At 38.6% G+C, this 20,569-nt stretch overlaps 1 protein-coding gene across 1 annotated transcript in view; it reads right to left on the bottom strand.

Moving 5' to 3' along the window:
- Positions 1–20,569, bottom strand: part of pcsk5b (proprotein convertase subtilisin/kexin type 5b) — a 374,824-nt gene that overhangs the window by 54,354 nt on the left and 299,901 nt on the right. Inside the window, exons 23-25 of the mRNA XM_059644647.1 lie at positions 17,851–18,051; positions 14,404–14,472; positions 282–324 (exon numbers count right to left, since the gene is read on the bottom strand). Coding sequence (XP_059500630.1) covers positions 282–324; positions 14,404–14,472; positions 17,851–18,051 — 313 coding nt within the window. The remainder of the gene's footprint in view (positions 1–281; positions 325–14,403; positions 14,473–17,850; positions 18,052–20,569) is intronic.

A 20,569-nucleotide genomic window follows, 5' to 3' on the forward strand; every position in this document is an offset into this window, starting at 1 on the left:
AATCATCTACCAGTCTTCTGTCATAAAGGATCGATTTCCTGTAGCAAGGAGTAATGTTGGCAAACGGCTCCACAGGTTATCAAGATTATTTGCTCCACACTTTGAGTGAACTGCCAGGGAAGGGACATAATCACCAGAAAGGAATGTCTGCAATTTTATTTTTAGGAGCAATTCAAATTAAAAATTGTCCACCATTTAAAAAAGAAATGATTGCAATTCAGTTAGTTCTTATAAGGAGTTCATTTTAGAAGACAATAAAGTGAAGAGAAGAATGAACTTACGTGTAGTAGCCAGTTTTACACAATATACATTTTCTTGGATCATCTGTATATACAAATATAAATTGGTGATTAGCAGTTGTAAAATAGAATGAGTTAACTTTTGAGGAAGATATTCTATTCGGTCTCTATTCAGTCATTTGGTGCAACATTCCAGATGCCATTCTTTCAGAAAAAGCTATGATGTAACTTGCAAATCCATCAAAATATATTTATCTGAATTCTGTCTTTCATGGTAACTGACAGAGAAGTAAAGTTAATTCATCCAAAAAAATGGCAGGTCTGCAGCAATTCAGGTGCATTACACTTATCTAGCATTGTGTGTGCAGGTATGTGTGTGTTGGGGTAAGGTAGTGGTTGCGGCCAGAGTGTAGCCAGGGTGGCATGGAGAAATCAAGAAATTCAGCATCATTTTTCTATTCAGGACCATTCTTTCCAGAGGCCAATTCAGATAAAATCCATAGAAGTATTAAGCCTTTCTTCTCTGAAGAAAGATTCAAAGATTTTCACTGCCATCTCATGTCACTGCTGTTCTGATAGCTATTAGGGAACCGTAGATAACTGTACAACATGGACATTGATATACACCGTGCACTATGCATAATGATAATACAAGGGATGTATATTCTTGACATATAAATGCCAGCTTTCGTTGCATGAGATTAGATTAATTTTTTAGCAATAAATTTCATTCCCTTGTTTGCCATATAATTTGGTCAAATGTGAATGAGTTTCTGATTATTTGTTGTTGTGCAACTGAAGCCAAATAGGCTTAGTCTTCAACAAATTTTTTATCAATGTACAACCAGCAATTAGTGATCCCATCTAATAAGAATATTATACATAACAGACTCCTTGACTTGAATGAATAGATCTGAACGTGGTTATGTGAAGAAAAGAAGTTTGAAGTTAGATACAAGATAATAAAATGTGAGGCTGGATGAACACAGCAGGCCAAGCAGCATCTCAGGAGCACAAAAGCTGACGTTTCGGGCCTAGACCCTTCATCAGAGAGGGGGATGGGGTGAGGGTTCTGGAATAAATAGGGAGAGAGGGGGAGGTGGACCGAAGATGGAGAGAAAAGAAGATAGGTGGAGAGAGTATAGGTGGGGAGGTAGGGAGGGGATAGGTCAGTCCAGGGAAGATGGACAGGTCAAGGAGGTGGGATGAGGTTAGTAGGTAGGAGATGGAGGTGCGGCTTGGGGTGGGAGGAAGGGATGGGTGAGAGGAAGAACAGGTTAGGGAGGCAGAGACAGGTTGGACTGGTTTTGGGATGCGTCCCAAAACCAGTCCAACCTGTCTCTGCCTCCCTAACCTGTTCTTCCTCTCACCCATCCCTTCCTCCCACCCCAAGCCGCACCTCCATCTCCTACCTACTAACCTCATCCCACCTCCTTGACCTGTCCGTCTTCCCTGGACTGACCTATCCCCTCCCTACCTCCCCACCTATACTCTCTCCACCTATCTTCTTTTCTCTCCATCTTCGGTCCGCCTCCCCCACTCTCCCTATTTATTCCAGAACCCTCACCCCATCCCCCTCTCTGATGAAGGGTCTAGGCCCGAAACGTCAGCTTTTGTGCTCCTGAGATGCTGCTGGGCCTGCTGTGTTCATCCAGCCTCACATTTTATTATCTTGGATTCTCCAGCATCTGCTATTCCCATTATCATTGAAGTTAGATACAATTTGGATATATAAAGTATTAAGAAATGGAAGTGTTTAAGTTGTTCTAGATATGGGAAAAGGACCTTCAATGGGTTGAGACAAAGTCTATTCATGATAGACTGGTAAAACTGTTAATGGATAAAACAAGAAAAGATCAATGGGATTGGCTTTCAAATAAACCATTACACAGACAGTTTAAAAATCCATTTTGCCAAAAATAGAGACAAAGTAAAGGATAATTAAAAGAAAAGAAAGAAAAATGGAAAATGAAAAACCTCGCGTAAATCCTGGCACATGATAAGGATGCAAGATTAAAGGGAAATCAAAGGAGATAAAAAGAGAAAATTACAAAAAAGGGTGGAAAAATGGAATAACCAAATCAGCAAAAACAATCATTAAATGTGAGAAATGAAAGGGCTTGTAAGGAGCAATACAGACCACTTGAAAACCTATAATGGCAATACTGTAAATGGCCATACAGCATTGTGGTCCTGTTGAATGATTAATTTGTACCAGTATTTATAAAAGAGGAAGAGGATAGAATGTTGGACATTCCAGGGAAATCAATGATTAATCAGGAAGTGGGACTCACTAAAATTAAAGTCATCAAAAATATGGTAAATTATGAAGATAATGATCCCTAGAACCTGATGCTTTCCATTTCAGAGTTTTAAAGAAAGGAGGCATGCAGATGCCCTAATTATAATCTACAAACTTTTCTCTATTAAGATCCTGTGCTTTAGATGGGAAAATAAGGCATGTCAGTGTGCATGGATGGCTTTAATCTTCATGTAGATTGGGATAGTCAGATTGGCCAAGAAAGCCTCAAGGAACAATTTATCCTGTTTATTTGAGATAGTTCCCTAGAAAGGATTTACATATACTGGGAAAAGCAAGGACTGATGAGGGATAGCCAACATGGTTTTAAGCATGGGAAACCATGAGTCACTAACTTAATTGAATTTTTTGAAGAAGTAATGAAGAAGATTAATGAAGGCAGAGTAGTGGACGTTGCTTATATGGACTTATATGACCCATTTCCACATGGTGAACTGATAAGCAAGGTTAGGTCACATGGAATACAGGGAGAGCTAGCCATTTGGACTCAAAATTGGCTCACAAGGTGGGAGACAGAGGGTGGTGACGGAGCGTTGATTTTCGGACTGAAGGCCTGTGAACAGTGGTGTGCCACAAGGATCAGTGCTTAGTCCACTTCTCTTTGTCATTTATATAAAGGATTTTGATGTGAATATAATAATTGTTGTTAGTAAGTCTGTAGGTGACACCAAAATTGGTGGTGTAGTGAACAAACAAGAACATTGCTAAACAGTACAATAGGATCTTGGGTGAGATGGGCAAATGGGCCAAGAAGTGGCAAATGGAGTTTAATTTAGATAAATATGAGGTGCTGCATTTTGTTAAGGCCATTCGGCGTAGGATTTGTATGCTTAATGATATGGTCCTGGGAGTGTTGCCAAGAAAAGAGACTTTGAGGTGCAAGTTCATAGTTCTTTGAAAGTGGAACCCCAGTTAGACAGGGTAGTGAAGAAGGCATTTGGTATGCTTGCCTTTATTGGTCAGTGCATTGAGTATAGGAGTTACGTCGTCATGTTGTGGCTATACAGGAAATTGGTTAGGCAACTTTGCGAATAGTGCATTCAATTCTGGTCTCCCTGCTATGGGAAAAATATTGTGAAATGTTGCTTTCAGTAAAGGTTTACAAAGGATATTGCCAGGCCTTTTTCCTAGGGCAGGGGAGGGCATACTTTTAAGGCGAGAGGTGAAAGATTTAAAAGGGTCCTCCTGGGCAATTTTTTCCACGTAGAGGGTTGAATGAGCTGCCAGAGCAGATGGTGGAGGTTGGTACAATTACAACATTTAAAAGGCATCTGAATGGGAACATGAATAGAGGTTCAGAGGGATATGGGCCAAATGCTGGCAAACGCATTATATTAAATTAAATTATGACTATATGACTCTATAACACTCAGAAATCAAGCTATTTTGGTTATGGTGATGTCAGAGTAACTGTGACCTTATCATGACAGAATATAGCAATCAGTTTGAGATAGAGGAACTTGGGTTAGAAACAACTGTGCTAAGCTAAAATAAGTGTAATTAAATTGAATGAGGGCAGAGCTAGCCAGGGTTATTTGGGGAAGGTATTTACCAACAAGTACAGCTGAGGATTAATGGCAGACATTTAAGAAACTAAATCATGCTCAAAGCAAAGATGAGGACAAAGGATTACAGGGCCATGGTTAACTAGGGAGATTAAACTAGCATCAGACTGGGAGATGAAACAAACAGTGTGGCAAAGAATACTGATGAGTTGGGGGATTAGAAACGTTTTAAAATCAACAAAAGACAACCAAAAAGAACCAAAAAAAGGAGAAAATATATTTGGAGGTAAACTTGCATAAGTAAGATTAAGATGGACTGAAAGAGCACTTTTAAATATATAAAAAGAAAGAGAGAAGCCAAAATAAATATATACCCCTTACAGAATGAGGCTGGGGAAATAAAAGTAAATGGCAGAGGAGTTAAATAAATAATATGCATCAGTTTTCACGGTAAAAAACATGAATATCAACTCCAAATTACTAAATATTCAAGGGCAAAAGAATGTTAAAATAAATAAAATAACTATCCAGAGAAGAAGAAATAGTGAAACTAATGGGGCTAAAGACTAATAAATCCCTTGGACCCAATAGAGTTTATCTTAGGATATTAATGGAAGTAGCTACAGAGCTATAGGATTCTTAGGTTCTGTGGAAGTCTCAGAAAATTGGAAAAGTGTGAAAATAATATTCATTTAAAAAGGCAAGGAGTCAGAAAATGAGTGGCTATAGTCCAGTTAACTTAACATCTAGTATTGGGAAAATGTTAGAGTAAAAAGGATGTAACTGACCATTTAGAAATACATAATACAATCAAGCAGAGTTATGCCTAACAAATTTACTAGAATTTTTTGACAAGATAACAAGCAGGATAGGTAAAGGGAAAGCAGTGAATGTAATATGTTTGGATTTTCTGAAGTTATTTGATAAGGTCCCAATATTTAGGTTACTTAATAAGATAAGAGCCTATGGTGTTGGAGGTGGTATATTAGCATGGGTATTAATTAATAGAAGACAGAGTTAGGAAGACAGTGGCAACCTGTGACTGGTGGTGTGCCATGGGGATCAGTGCTGGGGCCACAATTATTTATAATTACTATTAATGAGTTGGATGAGAAAAGTGAATGTACTATAGGCAAATTTGCAGATCACACAAAAATATGTGGAAAAGCAAGGAGGATGACACATAGATTTTATAGACAAGCATATACAGGTTAAGTGAGTGGCTATAATGTGGCAAATAGAATGTAATGTGGAGAAAATTGAGGTTATTCATTTTGGTAGGGGGAATAGATGAGCTGAATATTAGTTAAATGGAGAAAGACTGCAGAGAGAGATTTAGGAGTCCTTGAACACGAATCACAAAAAAAGCTCGCATTCAAGTTCAGCAGGTAATAGAGAAGGCAAATGAAATATCAGCCTTTATTTAATAGGGAATGGAATATAAAAGTAAGGAGGTTTTGCTAAAATTGTACAAGACACCGGCCAGAACACACCTGGAATACTGTGAATAGTTTTGGATTCCTTTTCTAAGGAAAAATGCACTGGTATTGGAGACAACCCAAAGAAGGTTCACTAGACTGGCCCCGGGATGGAAGGAATGCCTTATGAGGAGAGATCGACGAGATTGGGCCTGAAAGGGCTTGACAGGGTAAATGCCTTTGAATTGTTTCCCCTTGTGGGAAAGTCTGGGAACAGAGAGCATAATCTCAGAAAAAGTGGTCACTCATTTAGATAGGGATGAGGGATAATTTCTTCTCTCATGGGTTTACCTGTGGAATTCTTTACCACAGATGACTGATGAAGTGAGCTCGTTAGTAATATTCAAGTCTGAGATAGACAGGTCAAAAATCTGTCTGGGAGTTATGGGAAAGAGTATGTAAGTGGAGTTGAGGGCTATCAGAACGGCCATGATCTTACTGAATGGTGGAGAAGACTTGATGGGCTGAATGGCTTAATTCTGTTCCTTGGTCATACAGTCTTATGAGCTATTTAGTAATGTGTGAGAGAGAGAAGAAATCAGGAAACATAAAATTACCCTTAACGAATGTTGAGAGGAAATTATTAAAGTCTAGAGTGAAAAGTAGAAAAATTGACACTGAAATTTTTTGGGTGCTCTGAAAATGGTACTACTGCTGTAAATTAAATGAATGGACAAAACTGTGGCAAACAGTTATAAATGTAGGCAAGTGAAGGCATCAGATTTGGATCTAAAAAAAAGAAAGACTTACATTTATGTAGCGCTTTACATGAACATTTGAAAGGGCTTTTCAGTTGTGAAATGAAATACTTCTGAAGTGTAGTCATTGTTGCAATATAGGAAATGTGGCAATAATCTTTGTACACAGCAAGCTCCAACAATAACATTTTTTTTCTGAAGAAGGGTCTAGGCCCGAAACGTCAGCTTTTGTGCTCCTGAGATGCTGCTTGGCCTGCTGTGTTCATCCAGCCTCACATTTTATTATCTAGGCCTGAAACGTCAGCTTTCCTGCTCCTCTGAAGCTGCTTAGCCTGTTGTGTTCATCCAGCTCTATACCTTGTTATCCAACAATTAACAATTTGATAAAAATCACTGGCTGTTTTTTAAGCAAAACCTTTTCTAAATGGTAAAAATCAAGACATAATGGAAGTCAAAATATTTGGAGGTCCATGTATGTAGACTGTAGATGATTGGTCATTTATGTTCTGGACTGCTACAGAAAATAATCATAAAAGCTAATAGAATGCTGGCCTTTATAGCTGCAAGACAAGAATACAAGAGCACTGAAGTTGTTTTACTGCTGTATAAAGCTATATTTATTCTACATTTGGAGTACCGAGAGCTGGTCTGGGTACCATATCTTAAGAAGCGTTGATTAGCTTTGGAGAAAGTGCGCCATACATAGACAAAACAATACAAGAAATTCAGGAATTAAATTCTAAAGAGAGATTACACAAACTGGGCTTGCATTTCCTGAAATTTAGAAGGTTATGGGTAGGACTGCATGAAAACGTTCAGGCTATTAGGGGCACAAACGGGGTAAAAGAGAGAAACTATTTCTGCTAGATGATAATGAAGGTAAGCATGGAGGTAAGAGGGTATGAAAATTCTCACTTCCAGCTAGTGTACTGTTTTGAAATCATTATTCTGCCCATGGCCCATTTCCCAGATCTGAGAGGGAATCAACTGAGATAGCTAAAAGCATACCGAACCTTATTGTAAAATATCAGTTCATCTATAATTCAAGTGCCATCAATCAATTTAGTTTTCTACCTTATTCTGACTATGACCTTGCTATCCTTGGCATCCTGCAATGCTCAAATGTTTCTCACTGTAAGATTGTGAAACAGCAGCTCAACTCCTGATTACGTATTTTGCAGCTGTTTGGACACACCATTGAATTCAAAAATTTCAAATCTCAACGCTTACATTTTTTTTCGCTTTGCAAACCTTAATCTCTTTTTCCCTTGTTTTTTGCTTTCTGACAGTAATTTTTGATATTCTCTCATTGAATGTGGTATTGCTGGCTCAACAAGCATTTATTGCCCGTTTCTTATTGCCTGGGAGAAAGTGATGCCTCCTTGAACCACTGCAGTCCTTGGGGTGTGGGGTAATCCACAGTGCTAGTTTCAAACACTTCTTTCTTTACTGTTGTCTCTGGCTCTACTCCTCCAATACCGTCAGTAATATTTCCCGCCTTCCATTCTTCACTAGAACTTTTATTCTTTTTCCTCTTTCATCCTGTGACTTGCAGAAAACATGTATCATTTTAAAATTCTTCCAGTCCTGATAAAGGGTAACAAAGCTGAAATATTTGCTCTATTTCTAACTATATACTGGCTGCCAGACCCGGTAATTATTTCAAACATTTTCTATTTTATATTTCAGGCTCCCTGCATCCAAAGGATTTTGTTTAATCTCCAAGGAACACGAGACTTCTATCCCCCTAGGGATGAAAATATTAGAGAAAGCAATTTCTCAAAAGCAACAAGTCCCCAGTTTCATTTGGAGAGAAGGCAGCACATTGAGGAACTAAAGTCCCAATATTTACAGAGGGAAGTGGAAACTTATTTGGAAATGATCCTTGTAGCACGGATCCAGAAATCCCTGTAGCACGGATCAATGAGGATTCGGAAGAAACTGCAGTGGATGAGAGAGGATGTTGGGTTGGAAATCAGAAAAGAGGTTAGGTAAGAGGAGATGGCAGGGAAGAGTGATGGGTTTAGATCAGTAATCAGATGGTTTGGTAGGTGTTGGGATGTGGTGAGACTGGATTTGGAGAGGCAAGGCAGCCGATTACGGCACAAGATAGTTTCCTTGAGAGGCCAGGGACACAATCTGCCTGTTCCTCTGAGGTCACTGGCTGTAATCTAAAGAGGAAATGCCAACTTTATTGGTGTGCTTCTGCTTCTCTTTTCATGGTTAGGTTTCAAGTCCTGGGAAATGCGGTTGACCAGTGTTGACTGTACATTAGCTTCCTAATACGTTGTGGAAGCCTCTCTTAAATATTAGGATGGGAATGGAACAAAAACCTGCCACACAAGTCACTCTGATAAAAATGATGAGAGGCACTATGTCATTTACAAATTGTATTTTTAAACCTATATCCCTGATCTCCACCTGTCCTGAGTGGGGTCTAAATTGCAAACATAATTCAGTTGATAAACTGGGTAATATTCATTATAGAGAAATTTGTTTGAGGAAAGCATATGCTTAATGGACAGAATGGTAATTTCTCATTGTTTTATAGGTGGACTCTAGATTTTGAATGAAATTGAATGTTGCTCTGGCCATTGCTTCAACAATGTACCAATTATTAGTCAATTTGATGTCTTTTACCACAGAAATGAAGTTGATAAAGTCTTTGTGGTACATCAAGATAACCAGAAGTAGCACTTACATCATTTATGATATTTAATCATAACAGTGAATGTCCAGCATTCTCAACAACTTCACTGGGTTATTTTTAAAGTTTAAATTGTTCAAGGAGCTAATTCAATCTGAGATCTCTTCTGCTTTTATTGAATGCTATGAGTTCTACTTTACTACTCAGTCTGCCAAACCAAACACTGCAGACATACAGATAACAGCAAAGGAGAATAATTTCACATCTGTGTAAACGAAATGGTTGAGAAGTATATTTTAAAGAAAAATAATCATGTTCATATTTCACAGTTCTAATGGCACCAAATCCATTATCCAATCTGTTTCTTTGCCATGTTAACCACTAGATTCCAGGTAACACTGCAAGTGAAATATGTAACATAGGTGCAGGCAGCGGCAAGCAATAAAGAATGATTATGTGCCATATTCACAGAGAAAGAAACTAAATATTCAATGTCTTTTTCAATTGTTAAAATAATAAATTTTAAAACATAAATATATTAATTCTTTTATTTATTCTCACCAGTTTTATTTCTAGAGTGACAAAACTCTGTAGAAAAGAATGTACAGTTCAATTTAGTTTTGCACTTTATTGGAAATTTTAGCTTTTTAGCTGTAATTGATTTTTAAATATCCCATTTTTTCCTGGGTGTGTTTTTGGAATCAAACCTCAAGGCCACTAAGCAAATTGGAACAGATTCTGATTTTGTACAATAGTGTAAAACAGGTAAAACAAAAAGCACAACACATTTCACATTTCCCTTGAACTTCGTTATCATTTAAGCCATTAGAAATGCATTTTTTTTGCAAAACAGTGTTTTCAGGGCAAAGTTTGCAAACAGGAGGTGAAAAGGAATAGCTCATCATTTTCTCTTTTCAGATGCTGACTGTGTATCTTTTGCAAGTCATGTATTTTATGTTAAATATTCAGATAGTCAGTTGCCATTTTCACTTCTTTCAAATTATTTCCTGAAGATGTGATATTCTGCCACTAGATGGCATCCAATTTCCACCTAGAGTTTTCAGAACTAAATCCCAACATTCATAAATGGACCAATCTGTTGACTTCGGTTTCAAGACCTGAGAGAGGGCTAATGAGCCTTCATTTTAACATTTCATCACAAAGACATGGTTCTGACATTGCAGCACATGCTTAGTACTACAGTGGGGTGTCAACCTAGCTAATGAGCTCAAGCATCTTTATGCTCCTAAAAATATGTGCTACTTTGTATTCTTGGATTAAAGGTAAACTTATACGAGAACCAAAAGGTGACTTTTCCATGAGATGTTAAAGGGCAGGCCCACCTTCCCCCTCAAATGGATGTTAAAAAGTTCTATATCACAGTTTTGAAGAGCAGGGGAACTCTTTCCAGTGTCCTACCCATAATTACTTTCTTTCAACAACCACTGAGCCAGATTGGTCATCCACACATTGTTGTTTATGGAAAATTGTTGTTCCATTCCCCACATTACAGCATTACAAAAAAATACATTGTTTGCTGCGCAGCACTTCGGGAAACTTTGAGCTCTTGAACGAGATTGTATAAATATAAATCTTTATTTCGCTTTAATGTTACATAATGGAATCTATTTGAATGTAAGCTGGCTCCTATGCTGTTTTCATTTTGTTCCAGACAAACAAATCTATGGCTACCTTTTATCACAACATGATGAAATATCATTACGTATGGCAAAGGGTCCATGCTGCGAAAACTAAATGGTGACAGGGCGGATCCACTTTCGAAAGTTCAATCGTGACGGTAAAGAAAATCCAAACAAAGTTACCCAATTAACAGAGTGGAAGGAAATAGTGAGTAGCTGCAAATCCAACCACGTGCTGGTTTCCTTCCACGCTTGTGAGCCTGTCAGCAACAAATGCAGGAAAGGCACAGACAGAGATTGAAGTAGCTCGGAAAATCAGTGCTTGCATTGAGGATTGAGGGGAGTGCTTGAAGAGTGTCTCTTTTCCTAGCAGAAATTTGGGAGTGGGGAATGAGTTAGGATTGCAGTGTTTTGTAGAAGTTGGAAGTTCTGTCTGCTAGGTCCATGCATGCAGCATCAGACTGGATAGGATAGGGTTGAGGATAGGAGGTGACAGCAGGAGGATAGTAGGGGGAGAGGTTGCAATGAGATGTGGGGGAGGAAGAGGCTGTAAGGGCGTGGGCAGTTGCAAGTGCATTAAGATGAGAGAAGGAGGCTATAAGACATAAACTAAGAGGCTGCATAACTTCAAGAGATACTATACTCAAAAAAATGTAGCATGACCTTTTGTAATGAATATCAAATTTACATTTAAGATTCAGATCCATCTGCAGTAAATATGTTTTTATGAGTTGTAGCTACCTGGTTAAAATGTTCCAGCTTTGAGTATGTGCAATGCAAATTCAATAGCTGTGACTATAGTTGTTGGTGGAAGTTGTGTTTAGGGGATTAGCTTATTTGGTGTCAAAGTGTGCATCAGAAATTTTGAAAAAAAGGTTTTTAAAACTTTTTCCTGTTGCCTGTGCCAATCTAAGTTCTGCGGTGTCAAGGAAATTAGTGTTTTCCTCGTGTTTTTTGTCTTCCCAATATGGAGTTCAGTATAGTTCTTAGGGTTAAAGTGATCAAAGCACTCAGGGGCAAAGCAGGAACAGAGTTGGATGGTCAATAATGAGCTTATTGAATGGCAGAGCAAGCTTGAAAGACCAAATGATACACTCCTGCTCCTGCTTTCTATGTTTCTAAGGTTATGATTAATGGAAAGATGATAATTATTGAGAATATTGATAGAATATTTGAATTCTGCTTCTGTTGAAACAAAATGCCCCCATGCCAATGCAAATTCAAAGTCATTGTCCATCACCAATGAATGAATTAATGGGAATAAAAGTAAAAAGCAATATCAAAAGAGAAGTTCTTGAAAATCAAAACATTGCATTGAGAAAATCTCAAGAACAGCCCTCAAACTCTTTTTTTGACCCCAGGATACGCCTTTCAGTAAATAATTGATATATAGCCTGAGATTCCATGTTAATCACTTTCAATGGGTGAAAAATCCTGAAGTGAATGCCTGGGATGCATTTCCTAAGAGTGCACTCACAATTAATCTTTTGGAAAGTGTTATGTCAATCCAGCTTGCAACAAAAAGAAACATGCAGCAAAACACTTGTAGCAATTTCACCGGCTTTTGTACTGGCACTGAGTGGTACAGATCAGGAAAGTCTTTGCTGAAATAAGTGTTCTCAATTAGGTGTGCAAGGACACCAAAATCACGGAATGATTTCAGCACAGAAGGCAGCCATTTGGCCTGTTGAGTGTATAAATGCTCTCCAAATGAGCAATTCACCTCACTGCCATTTCCTTTCCTTCTCCCTGTAACCTTGTACATTCTTTCTTTTCAGATAATAATCTGATTCACTCTTAATTAAGCTGATTGAACCAAATTCCACCACAGCCCAAATGCCTAACCGTAATCTACACGACCGATATGACTATCTCACCATAAAGAGAAAGCAAGAACTGCAGATGCTGGGGTCAGAGTCAAAACAATGTGGAGCTGGAGGAACACAGCAGGGCCAGGCAGCATCAGAGGAACAGGAACGTCGACATTTTGGGGTCAGGACCTTTCTTCAGGATAGGGTCAACCCATAACGTAGATTCTTCTACTCCTCTGATGCTGCCTGGCCCTGCTGTGTTCCTCCAGCTCCAAACTGTATTGAATCTCACATAAGAACTTTTGGGCCAGTGTTTTATACAAGTTTAACATAACATCCTTAGTATCATATGCTTTGCCTCTTGTAATAAAGTTTAGAATACCATATGCTTTATGAACGACACTTTCAATCTGTCCTGCCATTGCTTGCACACATAAACCAGATCCCTGTTCTCCTGCACCCCCTTTAGATTTGTAGCCTTTATCTTATATCGCTTTTCTGCATTCGTTCTCCCAAAATGAATTTACATTATCTGTCCATGCCACCAACATATAAATATGCCATATCACATTGCTTTGAAGTATCAGATCATCCACAAAATGCTCTCAGTCCTTTATATTTTAGAGAAGAAGAGAAAATTTCAGTTAAGACAGCTGCTCCTGCTTTCTGTCCAGTGACCTCTGCTATGAAGTGTAAGAGTGGTTGGCAGGTAAGAACAGGATTAAGCTCATGGATCATAGCTATGATACCTGTAAATGTGCAAATAGTGCACTTGGGATCAGATATTGGAAGAAAGCTGATATCTGAAGGTTTTCTGGGAATCTTGATCAACTGGGTCACTTGACTGTAGAATGGTGGATAGAGTTTAATTTAGATAAATGCAAGGTGTTGCATTTTGGTATGTCAAACCAGAGGAAGAGTTATACAGCCAATTGTAGGGCCCTGGAGAGTGTTATAGAACAAAGAGATCCAGCGGTACAAGGTGATAGCTGCTTGTTAGTGGAGACACAGATGTAGCTTTGACATACTCACTCTAATTGGTTAGAGCATTGAGTACAGGAGTTGGGGTGTTTTGTAGTAGCTGTACAAAATGTTGGTAAAGCCAAATTTGGAGTACTGCATGCAGTTCTTGTCCCCTTACTGTAGAAAGATTATTATTAAACTAGGAAGAGTGTAGAAAAGATTTACTAGGATGCTCCCTGGACTGAAGGATTTGAGTTATAACGAGAAGCTGTATAGTCTGGGACATTTTACCTGGAGTGTAGAAGGCTGAAGGGTAACCTTTTAGAATTCTATAAAATCATAAGGGGTATAGATAAGGCAGATAGCCAACAGCTTTTCTTCATGGTATGGGAGTCCAAACCTAGACAGTATAGGTTTAAAGTGAGCGGGGAGAGGTACAAAAGGGTCTAGAGAGGCATATTTTTCGCACAGAGATTGCTATGTGCCTGGAACAGGTTGCCAGAGGTAGTGGTGGTGGTGAGGTGGTGCGAGTACAATTTTGTTACCTAAGAAACATTCGCACAGGCACATGAATGGGATAGATATGGAGAGGGATATGGACCAAACACAGGCAAATAGGGCTAGATTAATTGTGTAAATTGGGCAGTATGGACAACATGGGATAAGAGGCCTGTTTCTCTGCTGTTAACCTCCATGACTCTATCTTTCCTCAGCAATAGCTATTATCATCAGAAAGTGTAAAGAACTGAAAACCCTTCTTTTGACAAGGATTTCAGACAGATTCTACTTGATTTAACATCATCAATCTGCAGATCCCCTGTTAATGTGTGTGCTAAAAGAAAATACAAGCTATCTTACTGCAAACTACTTTTGAGTGCTTCCTTTTGCATACACGCATTAATAAGCATATTGTATTGAACAGGAATTCTACAGGTGAACAAAAAGCTGTTGAAGACTGATGGATGGATCAGTTAAATTGATGTGAGAATGGTGTGATTATTTATAATTAAGATATCTGCTCACATGGAGAATAAATGTCAACTGAATTGCCTGTCTCAATCTTCATGTTGTGGGTTTCATGCATTTAAAAGTAACAGCTTACCTAATGCGCATTTCTCACATCCTTCTGCACACTGCACACAATCTTCATAGTCAAGATCTTCAATTTCACCTGTGGATTGTAAATACAGATTTAATGGCAATATAAGCATAAGACATGCCTTGAAATACAAATGAGAGTTTCCTAAGTTTTAATTTTTAATTATTCTGATAAATTGCATCCTTTCCTGTGTTACTTTCAGATTGACTATACAGCTCTGGAGGCATTGAACAAATGATTTGTCAATGCTAAATTTGAATGTTGGCAAGTCTGAGTTATCACAGATGTTGGGCCTGAACTCATTACGGAAATGACAGTCAAGCCATAAGCAAGATTACACTCAAAGTTGGCCATTCAGAACCAAACGAGGGAACATATTATGTTTATAATCTGGTTTTCTTAGCCAATGATTAAAAACCATTGGGAAAAAAATGTGTAATCATAGATTGTTGCAGTATGAAAAAGGGCCATTCACCCATCTGTGTTCATGCCAGCTCATCACAGGAGTGATTTACTTAGTGCCATTCTCTGCCTTTTCCTCACAGCCCTGTTATAATTTTCAAGTCCCTTTTCAATATGATTCCTATTTAAATTATCCTGAAAAAATTTAAACATAGCATTGCAACCTGTATCTTTCACAAAATACACTTTGCAAAGGGATTTTATAGAAATACAATTTTGCAAGAAATTAACACCAAAGAAGAAGAAATTCGGACAACTGACTGTACACTTTGTCAGGAAGATAAGTTTTAAAGAGACAAATAGAAGAGAGATTGAGGAGTTAAGGTGGATAATTCAAAGCTTAGAATTTATACAGCTCTTCTGGAGTACTGTGTCCAGTTCTGGTTACGCTGTTATAGGATGGACATTATTAAGCTGGAGAGAGTTCAGAAGAGATTTCACAGGATGTTGTTGGGACTGGAGGCTTCAAACTATGGGCAAAGACTGAATAGGCTGGGACCTTTTTCACTGGAGCATAAGAGGTTGAGGGATGACCTTGTATAGGTTAATAAAATCATGAGGGATACAGTTAAGGTGAATGGCAGGTGTCTTTTCACTAGGATGGGGGATTTCTAGACTTGGGGATATATTTTTAAGGAGACAGTAACAAGATTTAAAAAAGACCTGAAGGACAACTTTTTCACACAAAGTGGTTCATCTGTGGAATGAACTTCCAGAGAAAGTGGTGGATGAGGGTACAGTTACAACATTTAAAAGACATTTTAATAAGTACGTTAATAAGAAATGTTTGGAGGGATATGGGCCAAGTGCAGGCAGGTGAGACTAGTTTAGTTTGGAAATATGGTCAGCATGGACTGGTTAGAGCAAAGGGTTTTTTTTCCACTCTGTATAGCTCTCTGGATATAACTGAAGGCAAGGCCGATAGTAATAAAGGAATTATGTTGGGATGCTTAAGATTAGAATGAGTGGAACACCAACATTCTTAAAATGTCTTTGGTCTGAAAAGGATTACGGAAAAGGAGGTAGGGCCATGAAGCATTTGAACATGATAGTGATGAGAACTTTAAAGTCAATGTATTCAGGGACTGAGTGTCAATGTAGGCCAAAGAGCAGAGAAGTGAACTTGACTTGGTGCAAGTTTGCAGTTTAATTGTTTGAACTCAAATTTAAGGAAGGTGGAAGATAAGAGGCTCACCAGGAGAACAACGGACTGGCAACTCGGAAAGTAAAAACAGGTGAGGGTTTCAGCAGCAGTTAGTCAGGGGAACAAAATGAGCCTTTTTAGGATGAAAATCCTGGGATAACTGATAATCCACATTTTTTAGCTGCCCATACCTGATCACCATTGTTTATGCTCAGAAAAATGTAAACCTATTTACTGAGCCATGTCCTCCTAAATGGTTTATACATTTGCAATATGCGGGGTGCATACAATGCAAGGTATGCAAACACACATAGATAGCTACTCCTCATGGAGCATAAATTCCATCCTGTTCTAGGTGCCTGTTCTTTTAGGTGTCGACCACTTTGTTGCATTTTTATGATCTAACATATAAAAAAAGAATAGAACTCTATTTTGCTAATAAACTTAGCAGCTAATTTTAATAAATAGCTGAAGATGTGAGGGAGAGCTAAATTAATTGCATGCATGAGTTAATTCATGGACATTCAATACAACATCATCTATTAACTCCTTAGTGAAGACATTTGGGAGTCAGGTCATAAGTTGATTTGACATGTTATGAAGCTATTGCTAATCAAGAGATTTTAGAAACAGGTATCAATGCAAATTGGTTACCAGGTGATATCCTTTGAAAATTACTTCCACCACCCAACTTACCCCATTCCAAATGCTTGGTCCTGTTGGTGCCTCGTAGAAGTCTTAGTGCACTACAAATTTCATCAAAGTAACATTTAGATCTAACACTAATTGCTAATGGATTGTTTAATGGTGAATCACTGCTATCTCCAGTCCTCTCCTCACCAGATGTCCACACATACATACAATTGGACTAAGAAAGGTAGTTGTATTGATAAAAAGATGGAACCTTTTCTTTTGTTTTTATGATCATAAAACTTCCAATTTGACTAAATGAGAGTCACTAAGATCACTAAATAAATATTTATTCATGTCTTTGCAAATGTTGATTCATGACTATCATTAGTTTTGACACAAGGGTGGCTCTTAGTAAATTTAGAGTAATAAAGCACAGAAACAGACCCTTTGGCCCAACTCATCCACGTCAACCAGATTTCCTAAATTGAACTGATCCCATTTGCCTGCATTTGGTCCATATCTTTCTAAGCCTTTCTTATCTGTATACCTGTCCAAATGTGTTTTAAATGTTGTAATCACGCTCACCTCTACCAATTCCTCTGGCCATTGATTCCATACATATACCATGATCTGTATTAAAAAGTTGGCCCTCAGGTCTATTTTAAGCCTTTCCCCTCTAAGCTTAAACCCATGCCCTCTAGCATTGGACTCACCAATCTTGGGAAAAAGAACTTGGCTATTCACCTTATCTGCGCCCCTCAGCTGCCACTCAGATCATTCTTAGATGCCAGATATAATCTCATCTAAGTCACTGTTCCCTTATAACATAAGTAATTTTGAATAATTCCCTCCCTCTCGAACAGCATTGCGAATTTACCTGCACCAACAGACTACAGTAGTCCAAAGATTCAGTTCACTGTCACCTTCTTAAGGGCAACTATGGATGGACAATAAATGCTGGCCGAGCCGGCAATTCCCCCATCCCACAAGTGAATTTTTAACAACATAATTTGAATACATGTTTGTTATCCGATAACACAGAAGCAGATGATATTTTTAGATTCGATTTTATACTGAATTTGTAATATACATTTCTATGAACTAATCTGTTTTTGTAGTTTCAATTGATGCTATTGTTTACTTCTTCAATTTATCCCAGAGAATGCAGATTTAAATGCTTCCAGTAAATGAAGAACATGATTCCATCTTACCTTCCCCACAGTTGAGCTGCTGACATCCTTCAGAATCAGGGTAGTAGCCTGACGAACACTTTACACAGTGTTTACCATCAGTGCATACTTCACAGTTCCTGGAACATGGATGGCAGACTTTATCAGCTGCAGGGTAGTGAGATGCAGGGCAATCCTCTCTGCACTCACCTTTGAAAAAGTATCGATTGTTCCTAAATTTATCTGTGAAGATACGCAAAATGTGAAAGGCATATTGATGGGTCAAAATTTGCATGAATTATATGGTCTTTAAGTCATGAAACAAAATTTGATGTTACTAACATGCCTTTTCAAATAACTCAGGCTGTAAAATGATTTTGTGCAGCTTTTAGCAGAACTACAGAGGCTTCCCTTAACTCCGAAGAGTATGTTGCTACATCCCTTACATGTGCACAAACACGCAGAAGCAATACTATCCCGCCATCACTTTGCCCAACAGTTCTGTTGCCAGGATAGAAAAATTAGACAATGCAGATCACTGTTGTTGTCTAATTTCACAGGTGTCAGAGAAACAACACAACTTTCTGGCAGCTAGATCGAGAAGAACATGTGATGCTATAGTATTGGAGGTATACATCTCCTTTGTCCCTTCAGTGAATAGTCAGTTGGAAAAACAGTCATGTTGATAGTCAGCCAGTTAAAACAATTTATGTAACTTAATAGTAACATAATCTACGAAAGCAAATAACCAAGAATGTATACATAAATGTGATATGCCATATGAATAGATATTGTTAGTTGCTAATCAACTTCCAGATTTCTGATTCAATTAGAACTCAACTCTCTGTGGTATACATTACATGGGCCAAGAGATAGAAGAACAACAAAGCCCATCACCAGAAATCCCTGTCTTGTCCATTTTTGAGAAAAGAAGCATGTAGCAGCAAGATTAGCCCTACATTGATGTTAATTAAAGGACAAGGCATATTGATAGCAGGGAAGAAAAGCATTTGATACTTTTCCTATTAGAAAATCATTGAATGTCTTCTGGAATATTTTTGGAAGGTGTTTTGACGCATTGGCCAGAGAGTGTAGCTGCACCTTTGTAAGCAAAGCAGAGGAGTAAGTGGCTTATGCACATTAAGGATCCAACAGGTAAGAGGGCAGCAATAATAAAGCCTCTGAATCTGCAGCACATCAGGGACTTGGAGCAAAGGCTGCAGAAAGGGCAAGCTATCTGCCAAGTTGGAACTGGTAGCCTCCATAGGGAGTGGAGGCATTCTGACAGGGCAGTTAATGAATTTGGCACCTAGGTGTGCATGGTCATTTAGTTTTCTCCTGTGTGCCAATCTATCTAAGACACCACTTGAGTCTAAACAATATTTGTTCGATACCAAACCCTCTGGTGAACTGAACACAGACTATAATTTACCTTTGCCTTTCTTGTTTTGTTGTATCTCATTATGTGCTGAACTCAGCTGTATGCCAGCTTCCATACTAAGTGCAGGGTCAAGGGATGCCTCCATCACTGGCAAATCCAGCCTTTATTACCCATCCCTAGTTGCCCCAGAGAGGTAGTTATGAGCCTCCTTTTTGAACTACTGAAAGTTATATGGTATCTACACCAACAGAGCTATTAGGGAGGGAGATCCAGGATTGTAACCCATTGACAGTGAAGGAACAGTAATATAGTTCCACGTGAGGTGGTCTGTGACTTGGAGGGGAGACTGTAGGTAGTGATAGTCCCATTCACTTACTGCCGTTGTCCTTCTACCTGGTAGAGGTCATTGATTTGATGGATATTGTCAAAGGAGGTTTAGCAAATGTTGGTGGCTGTGAAAATCAGATCAAGTGATGGAATCTCTTCATTAGTACTATGGTATTGCTCTCCCCCTTCCTCCTTAATCTCCTGTGGCTGGACAGGTCTCTGTTCTTGATTGTATGGAAGAAAAAATTCAGGAGAAGAAAGGAAAGAGGGTTGAGATGGAAAGCAGGACGTTGGTAATTTGCTCAGCATGCAAACTACCAGGATGTGGCTATCTTGGGAGTTTAGAAAGTGCATGGAGCAGGAACACATAATGGTCCAATGATATTGAATGCTGTCAAATCTATTGCAGCCAATAATGATGCACCATCAATTCTATGAAGATTAGGATAGGGAGACGCACAGCTGCTGGGAGATTCTCTGCATGTTATTCAGTACGTTGGCTCATTGGCTTCCACTTCAGACCGCCACTGCCCAGGGCAGATCTCAGAGGTCACACAGCAGAAAAAGTAATTAGAGCGAGTATTGGCCACAATGTCACTAGGCCAGACTTCAGTAAGGTGTTTGACAATGTTCCTCATGGTAGACTGGTTAGCAAGGTTAGATCACATGGACTACTGGCAGAACTATCCATTTGCATATAGAACTAACTCAAAGAAAAGAGACAGAGGGTGATGGTGAGAGTTGCTTTTCAGACTGGAAGCCTGTGACTAGCAATGTACTACGAGGATCAGTGCTGGATTCATGGCTTTTTGTCATTTATGTCAATGATTAGGATGTAAACTTAGGAGGTATGATTAGTAAGTTTGCAGATGACACCAAAAATGGAGGCATAGTGGACAGCAAAGGTTACCTCAGAGTATAACGGGGTATAATAGAGTCTAACATATAACAATGGGCTGAACAGTGGCAGATGGAGTTTAATTTTGATAAATGTGAGGTGCTGCATTTTGGAAAGGCAAATCAAAGCAGCACTCATATACCTAATGGTAAGGT

This window comes from Stegostoma tigrinum, chromosome 3, assembly GCF_030684315.1.
Source record: "Stegostoma tigrinum isolate sSteTig4 chromosome 3, sSteTig4.hap1, whole genome shotgun sequence".
NCBI classification, from domain to species: Eukaryota; Metazoa; Chordata; class Chondrichthyes; order Orectolobiformes; family Stegostomatidae; genus Stegostoma; species Stegostoma tigrinum.